Source organism: Sinohyriopsis cumingii, chromosome 11 (assembly GCF_028554795.1).
Source record: "Sinohyriopsis cumingii isolate HCF-2022 chromosome 11, ASM2855479v2, whole genome shotgun sequence".
Lineage (NCBI taxonomy): Eukaryota > Metazoa > Mollusca > Bivalvia > Unionida > Unionidae > Sinohyriopsis > Sinohyriopsis cumingii.
Genome location: NC_142971.1, coordinates 87,877,624 through 87,889,749, shown reverse-complemented (window position 1 = coordinate 87,889,749; position 12,126 = coordinate 87,877,624). Strand labels below are relative to the sequence as shown.

Genomic DNA, 12,126 nt, shown 5'->3' with positions numbered 1-12,126 from the left:
ACCATACCAAATACTATTGCAAACACTTCAATTTATCATTAATTTGGAGACCAAAATTGGCCCTTATTGAATCCTGTCCTTTCATAATTTGTTTAAAGTACACTGTTACGTGTTTAGGCTCGAATAAATAGTAAAATAGAAAGAGTGAAAACAGCAAGCTTTTTAAAATTTAACAAATAATTTATTTACGAGGAAAAATTCTGGAAAAATGAAAAAAGCAGAAGAACTTGCAGTTTCAAGAATCAAATCCAAAATTAATCTAAGAATAATCTACGAATAAAAATTCAAAAGTCCTACTAATAAATGTTCTAATAATTTCAAGTTCGAATCCTGATGGAAAATCCAAGATGGATGACGATGATGTATGCTGTAGTCAGTACTGTGCTTATCTACATTTCCTTGCAGAAATACAAATAATGGCACTCTGGTGTTGGAAATCCAAATTAAATTTGTAAGCAATGTCTTTCCAAAATTTCTGTTTGAGCACTTCTCAAAATATTTCCAGAGAAAAAAGAATTAATCCTTTTTAAATCCAACTGATCTGAAGAAAATTATAGCTCAAAATCTGGCTACAACAAAACTAACGTCAAGTGTAAAAAGCCTCAAACTGAGATCTCTGTCTCTAAAACAAAGGTTATATTGTATTATATGATGCAGTTTCAAAATTGCAAAAACAGAAGGGGGGGGGGGGCACGTGATCATGTTTACATCACGTACACAGAATATGACCTTGATTAGACCAATAATTTTCTCTAAGAAATAAAAAATATAAAAGTTGTTTACATCTTAAACCCAAAGCCCCATCATGACCTTGACAACAACCAATCATTTTAAAATAAAAATAGAACTTTGTTTACTAATTTTGAATCAAGGTCAGCATCCAGGCCAACACCTGGTGTTTATGAAAAGAATGATTCAGGTCAACCAATTTTCTGAAAAAATATCATCTCCAGTGAATAAATTTACATTATAATAGCATATAATAGAATACAAAATTTAAAACTGACAAACAATTAAATCAAATTAAATATGAATTAAATCAGATATATGTAACAACACCATTTGGTATATCTGCATATATGTAGCGGTTCCTGCTGGGTGGTGGTGGTGAGGTTGTTCTTTCTTACAAGGTGTCTGATCTATTTTGCTATCATTATATAGAGGGTGATTGCCCTCAGTATTGTTGCCCGGATCGAGTAAATATTAAAATAAAGGGTGAAACTTACAGATAGAATAAACAGAGATCAAATCAGACATATAGAACAAAATGACACAAGACCCCATACATGAAAACAAATAATTTAATCAATTTCATAAACAATTGTGATATTACATTAAATTAGGAAGATAAACTTCTTATTGAAATAAATCATTCAGCAAATTTCAAACACATGTATTTATATAAATAGCCAATCTCTCTTAAACGATAGGATTGGTTCATCATATAATTGAGTGAACAACCAAAGTCATTGCCTTGGACAACTTCATAACCTGCTTATTTCTGGTTCACTCCAATGTCACTGTGTCTGTTCTTCTCTGTCCTTTTGCTTTTTTCCTTCTCCAAATTCCCTATTGTCTCGCCTCTTTTCGGTCCTCAAACTCGGTGTGGGTAGGTGGATACATAAGTATGTAGATACTTATAAGTAGGTACATGTATGTGGATACATCAATGGAGTTATTTCCCCTTTCAAAATAAATGGAGATGCAACCTAAATCTTCTGTCAGATAACCTAATGGGAATAAATCATTACTCCCCTCTCGTTATGTCTGTTATCCTTTTATCGAAATTCAAACAGATACCAAAGGCTATCTGGTCAAACTAAACATAGCAGACCATAAACAAACCCAGTTTCATAAGATTAGCGTACTTCTTAATGGCTGTTCTATCCTGACTCACATTAACATCACACGAGTTAACAGTTCCTTTCTCATCTCAATTACACAAATGAATCAATGAAATTCATTGTATGGCTAAACTACATTATTTTCAGCAAATACACACATTCAAGTCTTTATCATACGTGAAATCATCTAAAATCGGAGAATTCACATGGATTCTTGTAACTCATATTAACTAAAGTAATGCATGAAATTCTTAGATTCCTATAACAATCAAGATGACAAATTGAAACAATTCGTCAAACTTATACAAAGAAGATCATTGTTCGAATTCAGATAGATGAACTCAAACACAGTTATACTCACATCAAGAGAATTGATCTAGGGATTTAAACTAATAAATTCAAGCAAATATAAGTAAATAAATTTAAGCAAATCATTATAATGGTATCAACAAATTACATGAGCTTGACGCAGATACCTTGTGCTTTCAAGCTTTGTTCACTTCTACAGCTGAATTGTGTCCGTTGACTTTCCAGACATCCAGCTCATTTGACAAATGTTTTACGAGAGAATTTCTTCCAAATTCAGTCTTGGAGTCTTTTATATTTTCACTCTTGCAGGAAAAATGTAGACTGACCAGATTTTCAATGGAGCAATATTAAAACCAAGAAATTTCGTGTGGGAAACATGCCCCTTATTTAGCGTAACCAATCAGGATTAAACGTCTCTACCGCCTTTTATAACTCGCCATCAAAATTGAAGTGAACCTGACTTCTAGATTTCCAAACAACTGATCTGGAAAAACTCAACTCTGACAGTTTCGATATAAAATCAAGGCTAACCTTCCCTTTTCTAATCTGTCTGACAGTTAAATAAAGGAAGGCTCAATTAAGAATCATTTTCCCTTAGGACACAGACATTAGAAATCATTGCAATATAGCAATTTAATGAGGACCTGTCCCCATAAATCTAATTAATTGTTCTCTTGTCCAAATTAATGTGCTCTTTATAGATTGACATAAATTTGCACTCTTATAATATCTTTAGCATAGGCATACATGTTTACACACACAAATCTATTTCGGGTTTGATGCACACTTTTGAAAATGATGGACATTTCTTTTGCCCCCCCTCACCTATTCTCACAATTAAACAAAAAAATAGTATTAGGTAGACAAATTAATTTGAAAGACTTATTTGTATTCATAGGTAGATGATCTGATTATTGTTTTGATCATTACATCCAGTTTTAAATTCTTTACATATGTTTTAATAACTTTTATACTATTACCATTTTGACAACAGTTATTTTAGCAACTTTAGGGAAAACTCTTGAGGCGGAACAATTCAATTTGGCTTGCATACTTGTATGCATATGTAGATATGCTATTTAGATATTGAGACCATTTCAGCAATTGTTTATTTATTTTTTTTAAACATTCTGTCTTAGACTTTTGTGGGGAAAAACATTGTTAGCTTTACTGGGCAAATACCACTTGAGGTCAAGAAAAGAAATCTGGTGTGTGTATAAAAATGTACATAAAGTAATATAGACTTTCATATTATTAGAGGAATTTTTTTTTTTTTCAAGAAATAAAAATGTATTTTGACCTCACTTTTGATCTGCATGTTTGGAAAGGGGTTTATATGTAAAACAAACAAAAATGTAGTCACATATTAGTGTGATCTTCATCATCATATTTGGCTGAGTTGGTCACTCAGAAAATGATAGAGTTTCATGTAAAAAAAATGGTAAATATTTGATTTGCAAATAAATCATAATTTTCATAACCAATTTACCCAACATATTAATACAGTATTGACTGAACTCATTTCCATATTAATACCATGATCCCAGAGTGGATTTCTTTATCATAATCAAGTCAGATTACATTGACAAGATGTAAAGATTGCAAGTAAGTTTCTATAGAGATTTATCAGTTATTTTGTTAACTGCAGTAACATTACCAAGGTGAGGGATACCAGGTCTACATATGCATAAATCATTAATTTATTTTTCTAGCTGGTTATATTTTATGAAAAATTTAGTTTGAATATTTTTCCAGTATGCCATGAAAGTTATGGACCTCACAACAAGTAAACGGGAAGAGAGAGAAATGGCTTTACAGGAGGCGGAAGTATTGAGGAAATTCAACCACCGTTATGTGCTACACTACATCACCTCATTTGAGGATGAAGGGATGCTATATATTGTTACAGAATACTGTCCTAATGGTGACCTTTCAGGGTATCTAGAAGCTCAGCAGGACAAAGGTTCCAAGCTGGAAGAAAAACTGATCCTTACATGGTTTTTACAAACAGCAGAGGCTTTGAAGGTCTCTCTCTCTCTCTCTCTCTCTCTCTCTCTCAAATGTTTAAACATGATCTATCAAGCCAACTAAAGAACTGAGAATGAAACTATACATTTTTTGTTTACATTTTAAAAAACCCTGCTTAATGCATGGCCCCATTGAATATAACATGCAGCTTCATATTAATGGAAGTGTGTGTGTGTGTGATTTGGATTTTTACCATAGCTTTAACAATTTTTCAGTCATATTACTATGATGTCTGCAGTGTGAAAGTTATAGTGATGTCTAGCTGTGGGGCATCATGCTGCAGACATGTAGCATGATGTCCCACCAGTCACGTTATCCTGACACCAGGCTGACCAGTCCTAGCACTAACTTTTAAATGCTGAGTGCCAAGCAAGGCAGCTGCTAGTACTATTTTTATCCATTTTTGGCATGACTCAGCCAGGGTTTGAACTTGCAGCCTCCCGCATCCGAGGCAGACGCTCAAACCACTAGGCCACCGGAGCGGTCTATTAATGGAAGAAATATGTGTAATATATAGTCCTTGAGAAAATGTTGGATTTCATTTAATCAAAAGTTCTGTTCTGCATTTCTAAACAGTTTTTGAATTCTAAAGAATTTTTATTCTTAATGTAAACAAAAATGACCTGAATCATCTCTGCAAACAAACTATGCTTGTCACCATGAAGACATCAAGACACTGGGAGAAAAAAAATTGACATCATTAATAATAGTCCATTTCAAGGGTCAGTGAAGAAAATGATTGCAGATTATATTCAATAATATTGAAGGATATTGGAACATTTTGACTTTTATCAAATTGAGAAGGATATGAATTGTTTTTGGTTTAATAGTATTCATATTTGCAGAAAACAGATTTTAATATCTTTACATTTTCAAATAGATAATATATCATTTGCATGCCATTTGAATGGACATGAACCTTTCCTGTGTCTCTATGTTGTTATGATTGAATCAGGCATTTATTTTGTTCATCGTATTGTGACTTTAGCTGTACTGAGTTTTATCTTTATATGGATTTTAACTATTTTGTAGTAAAGGCTTTGAGTAGTTTTCCTAAACTTTGGTTTCACTTTTATAACAATCCATTATGTACAAAAATAAGCAGTTTATAATATTAGAAAATTTTCTTCTACTATAATATTAAAATATCATTTTATGGTATTAATAATTGCTTTGCTAGTATATAAAAAATGTTAGAAAATTTTGCCATGTATTAAAAATTGATCTTCAGTTATTAGAAAATCATGCTGAAAAAATAGAAACATTATAACACTAGAGAATTATGAGATTTTTTTAAAAACAAAATATTTGAAAAGAATTTCTTCAATCAAAAATTATTTTCTAATATTTTAAAAAAAACCCAACAATTATTTGCCTTTGGTAAGGTGAATATTAAGTTAAAAATCGGCTATAAACCTCATATTGACTGATGAAAAGAAGAGCACAGTATGGTATTTTTATTGGGTCATACAACTTCATATTGACTGATGAAAAGAAGAGCACAGTACAATATTTTTATTGGGTCATACAACTTCATATTGATTGATGAAAAGAAGAGCACAGTATGGTATTTTTATTGGGTCATACAACCTCATATTGACTGATGAAAAGAAGAGCACAGTTCAATATTTTTTATTGGGTCATACTTATAGGTTACTGCATTTGTATGGGAAAATATGAACAAGTTTTTTGGATGGAATACTGCATGACTATAGGAGTGATGTATATCCATCTGACAAAACGAGTTCATATTTTCCCATACAAATGCAGTAACCTTTTTATTATATGCTCATTTTCTTATTCTACTAAGGTTTAATTATATAAACAAAATACACTACAATAAACAACGTAAATGAATGTATGCCACATTCCAAACTAATTACACAAGTGCAGATTTATCAATACACAACAACATTATTAATGCACACATAACTCCGCCCAGATAAATTTCAACTTATTCGCGTGCTCGACATAACTTTCGAAAGAAAATGGCATGTCTAGTTAAAATTGAAATTTGCAGTCATATTGTGAATGAATGTGTATTGCAAAAACATTTCCATTTGATCTGGAATGAATAGATTTTGGTATTTTGTTTCGATTTGATGAAATTTTGTGATTTTGGACTGGATTCATCTGTGCAAATTGTACATGAAATACATCAGATTGAAGCAGCGAGGGAGAAGTGTGTTTACATCTGCAAGTGTGTTTGTTCTGTCATTGACTATTTGAAATCATAATGTGGGGAAAATATGAAGTGTTTCAATTGCAGTAATCAAAAAGACACTATTGAATTTAATGTTCATTTTTAGTACAGTAAGGAAGATGTAATTGTACTTGGAATATAGTTGAAATTACAGTACAGTTTTGAAATGTTTAATCGACTTGATTATCAAGCTTGAGAACTCATGACATGGCTCATGTAATTCGAATTTGCAGAACTAAGAAAGTACATTTTGTGGACATTTTGAATGTAAAACTGTAAGTATATTTTTTTGCCATTTTTATTACCAGATGAAGGAGACAGTTTATGCCTTTATAGCTTGCATGTTATTTGTAGGTACCAAGCAATTTTATGAAATCTGGTGTCTATCACAAAATCTGAAACAGTGTATCAAAAAGTTAACATGGAATGTAGCAAAGCAGGTGGTATGTTGCAGTCCACGAAACATCTGCTTTAGTTCATTCAGAAACAAATTTAATCAACCAAAATGTATTGCACCTACTATGCGAATGTACATGATTTGTTTACAAAGTAGTTCCTGATACATTATTGGGCACACATGTCCTGCGTGTGGGTGCAATATGAAGGTGTGCAATATCGTAAAATACTGAACGATTATGATAGTGTAAAGTTAACGGAGACAAAAATGAGCATATAATAAAACCTCATATTGGCTGATGAAAAGAAGAGCACAGTTCAATATTTTTATTGGGTCATACAACCTCATATTGACTGATGAAAAGAAGAGCACAGTTCAATATTTTTATTGGGTCATACAACCTCATATTGACTGATGAAAAGAAGAGCACAGTTCAATATTTTTATTGGGTCATACTCATATTCTCTAGAACAGAGGTCTAGAATTCTTTCATTACATTATTAAAAGAAAGTTGTGATTCAGTTTGCTTTAGAATCTTACAAATGTTATACAATTATTGATCATGATTGAGATGACTATCAAAGTTTATGAACCAATAAATCTGATATTGATTGCATAAAGTGGAAGTCAGTATGGTAAGTTTATTGGCTCATAAGGCAGCACATTCATCAAAACAAAAGTCTATAATTGTTTTATTCAATGATCTATAAAAATATTAATATAATTGCTTTAGAACTGTGCAAACTGCATTTTAACTGCATGATGATAAGAACTTAAATGTTATAATGTAATGTTAAAGTCATATGACTATGAAGAAATATTATAGGTATCATTTGAAAATTCAGTTTCACAACACTTGAACTAAATGTTATGATATCATGTAGAAGTCAAAGATATCATCACAGTACTTGCAATATGAAGAAATATCACACATAAAATGAGGCAACATCAAATGAAAAATCATTTTTAATGACCACCAGATATAATATTAAAAAAATAAAAAGCATTTTCTAATCTGCATTCCCACATTATTTTGTGGTTGGGGGCACATGACATGCACCAACAATGGTCAAAATTGAGACTTCATAGATATAATTGGATGTACAGTGGTTTGGAAACCAAATCTATTTTGGTAAATAATGACGTTATATGTTTAGTTTACACGTGGCTCATCATGTATAATGTTCATGACACTGGTCAAAATCTATTAATTAACCTAATATCAGATTTTTTTTGTTTCATTATTATTTAATTGTTAATTGGACCATGATCTTGATAATACATAAAATTTAACAATAGAATAGAAACAATTTTAATTATATTCCAAGAATAACCAATGCTAATTCCTGCTTGTCTTCACTTGTTTTGGGTGTTAGTTTTGATTTTGTTTTGGTCACAATCTTTGGTCACAGTCTTCACATCTGATGCATTGTATGTATAATCCTGCTTTCAGCAGTAGATATTTTTAGATAATTTCTGTATTTGCACAGAGTGCATTAAATAATAACCATCATGGTAATCTACTTCACATGGCTTTCCTAGGTAACATGTTAATGATCAAGTAAAATGATTGGATAACTATGTACTCAACAACCAATGGTCATTGCTGTTACTTTCACAACAGAGTATTTTGGTCAACAAGTCACTTAATAGGTAAGTCTAGAGAAATAGAGCCAAGCAGCTGATTGACTGTGATCATAATTTGCATATGAGTGAATTTCACTAACAGAACTATCTTACTTCTGTGTTTACTCCAGAAATAATATGTACAGGACTTACATAATAAAAGTGCTTTTTGATGTCAGTGTGTATTTGCATTTAGTCAAATTTAGAAATGTATGCAAATGTTAAGATTTTGTATGCTAATGAAAACTTTTGTTACTTGAATGGGAATGCTGTATAATATTAAAAATATTGATTTTTTAAAATATATTTCTTAATGTTCTTCCATTTTCAGTATCTGCATGGACTGAATGCTCTCCACAGAGATTTGAAGAGCCCAAATATTTTCCTTGATGCCAACTATGATGTTAGACTGGGGGATATGGGTTTGACAAAGTACATACATTACATTTCTAATTAGTAGGTCCTATTTACGGTTAGCTTTTTTGTCTGATTACACACTTATTTACTCATGTATTCATGACTCCATGGAAATAATTCTTGTCAATTGTGCCTTTCTGGTTCATTCACACATTGCAACTAGTTAATATTTGTATTATTGGTATTGTACTCTATAATCAATATACAGTAGAAGTTTATACCAAACATATATCAATTAGGACTATAGTATCCATTTACAAGTCATAAGCAATGCTATTATTTTAATGGTAGACAGGTAGAAATATTTCTGTAAAAAACACAGACAAAATAAAATGTTATTTACTAGTATGTTTCTGAACTTGTTAGCTTGTCTTAGCGGTATATATTCATTCTAATAATACAGCGATGAGTCTAAACATGTACTTGGTGTGTGATTTATCATTAAGTTAAAAATATTTATTTTTAAAATAATTCTAGACATAAAAGCAAACTATATGCCAAATTGTGTGCATATATACTGTACTAGTTTTTCAACTTCATCATCATTCTTCATTTTCTTGATGCATACATTCTGAAAACAGAGTATGGGCTTCACTTTAATTTGCAGGTCGCTGATGTAAAAAGAGGTAAAAAATTAGTTTTTATGTTTTTTCCCAGAGTTCTAGAGAAACCCAATGCCAAAGCTGTAACATTCTGTGGAAGTCCATATTACATGAGTCCAGAGATTTTTTCTTGCTTGCCCTATGACAGCAAGGTATGTATGGCAAGTCATTTAACTATTTTTCCTTACAGTTAGTGGTAAACATCATAAACATGTCAGAAAATATATCACTACAAGTTTGAGGAATTTTTCACTTCTTATGTAAGTATACTCTATCTATATTTCCAATTTTTTCTCTCTTTCTATCCCGACAAAGTTCTGCCTTTACAAGCTGCTACACTTTGTCATCTTCACACATTTAGGTACTTGCATGTGGGGCCTAACCAACTTCACAGTCAGTTGATGCTATACTTATTTATACGTGCAAATTTCTAGTGCTCATGTAACTCCAATATATGTGTACTTCCTTTACTAACAGGTACATATTGTTGAGTTTCTATCCAAGGCTTTCATGGTCCTAGGCCACCTTCTACTGCTTTGCTACTGTTTTTTCTGCACAAATGCAGTTCTCAGGTTTGCCTACTGGACCACCCTCTCAACATCTGCATCCAACTGAGGCAACATCAGCGGAATTATAACGGGTTTCTTCTATGCGTCCAATAGCTTGAGATTATAGTCATTTACCGATGCAAATACAAATGGCTGGGAAGTCCACCCATTGCCAGCATTTTGGGACTCCAGTGATGCATACACTCTCCTGGAACATCTTCATATCCATAATTCTGGAGTGGATGGCCACTGTGAAAGCCTTTCACTGGGGACAAGAATATTTAGATGGCAAGAGAGTTCTCATTCTTTGTGAAAACTCTACAGTGGTGACTTTGCTTAACAACAAGGATTATCTCAATCCTACAATGGTGGTATATCTTCTACAACAATAAGGACCCCAGTCCTGAGACCTTTGCATTATGGTGTGGGGCTTATCTAAACAACAAGGAGGAACTCAATCATTCAGTGGTGGTTTATCTTCAACAACAAGGAGGACCCCATTACCCAGATTTTTGCATCATGGTGTGGGACTTATCTCAAACAACAAGGAGGAACTCAATCCTACAATGGTGGTTTATCTTCAACAACAAGGAGGACCCCAGTACCCAAAGCTTTGTGTCATGGTGCGGGACTTTCTGAAGTGGTGTTGTTATCAACAAGCCATACATATTCAACATATCAGGGGCTCCTCAACACACTAACCGACCCTTCATTACAGAACAATCAACTAGTACAGAAGTAATGGTCTCTCCATCCCTTGGTTCTCACTCAGATCTGTACGCAATGGGACCGACCGTTTGTGGGCCTGATTGTGACAATAGGGAATGCCAAAACCCCATCCTTTGTCTCTCCCATCCTGGATCCAAAAGCTTGTGCAGTGGACATCCTATCATTGGATTGGACCAACATGAACTCGTACACCTACCCCCCCCCCCAACACATCTGATTCCAAACTGATACAGAAAGCAGTGGAATCAGCCTGTAGCCTCATCCTCATAGCACCACTCCACCGGGAGGAGCTGTGGACTAACTACCTCATCAGTCTTGCATTGGAAACCCTGCACAATTCAGGATTTCCTTCATCTACTCATATAACCATGACAGCAGTTATTTCATCCTTTTCAGGAGCCCTGAACCTGCACGTCAAGATCATCTCAAACAGGCTTTCAGAATTAAACTTTTTTGCAACCTGCCATGGAGAGAATCGCTCAGGTGCAATGACCCTCCACTCCAAAAGTATATGAAGTCAAATGGTAGATGCACCCAGTGCAGACAAACATATTATGCCTTTCCAGGCATCAATACAGCAAATAGTTAACATCCTTCTCTGACTCTTTGAAGTGAGCAAGTTAGCACTGAGTACGATCCAAGGTTAATGCTTCATGATCGCCGACACCTTTCATCATCATCGGAAAGAAGATATTGGACAAACCCAGGACTTATCTGACTTTCTCACCAACATTGTGTATACTTGGCCAGACTTTCTCACCAACTTTGTGTATACATGGCCAGAAACATTAACCCTGTGCCCAAAGCAGAACCTTTCAACTATTTTCAATGGCATCTCTGAAGCTCCTTTTCATACATGACCTGCTTCCTCAAGGCATTAGCAACTGCAGGCAGAATTCTTGAAATACATTCCCTATCAGCAGACCCGATTTACATGCCACTAGTTCAGACAAGATGGGTCAGCCTTATTCATGATGGCATCCTCTTTCATTGCCAAGAACTTTCTCTCTTCCAAAGGTATCTAAACTTTTGTCATGAACTCTCTGTCTCATCTGGACATGCCAACTGAAGGCCACTGACAAGTCCAACTCTGGGATTTCAGGTGTTTTGTTTATACAAACAGAATCATTGAATCGAGAGAGATCATGCCTAGCTAAGTCTTTCTACTTCTCATGAAAGGATAGGAGTATCAATTGGAACAGAATATCACATCCTAGAGTAAGGGGGTCACTCACTCAGCATGTAGGGAAGTAACCCCAGTTCAATGAACCTTTACATACTTTGGCTCAAGAGGTTAGAGCGGTTGCCACCAACCTAGCAACAGACTGGAATTGTTTGCTAACCGATGTCAGTGTGGCTATGGGATGGAGATTGGAGTCCACATTCTCTTGCTTTTATCTCTGAGATCTGTCATTCCAGAGAG

General features: G+C 33.8%; 1 protein-coding gene across 2 annotated transcripts in view; it reads left to right on the top strand.

The window, feature by feature from the left end:
• Window positions 1-12,126, top strand: part of LOC149788928 (serine/threonine-protein kinase nekl-3-like) — a 63,964-nt gene that overhangs the window by 18,693 nt on the left and 33,145 nt on the right. For both annotated transcript variants that reach the window (XM_089975066.1, XM_089975067.1), the window contains exons 2-4: window positions 3,909-4,178; window positions 8,739-8,839; window positions 9,482-9,578. In XM_089975066.1, coding sequence (XP_089831192.1) covers window positions 3,909-4,178; window positions 8,739-8,839; window positions 9,482-9,578 — 468 coding nt within the window. The remainder of the gene's footprint in view (window positions 1-3,908; window positions 4,179-8,738; window positions 8,840-9,481; window positions 9,579-12,126) is intronic.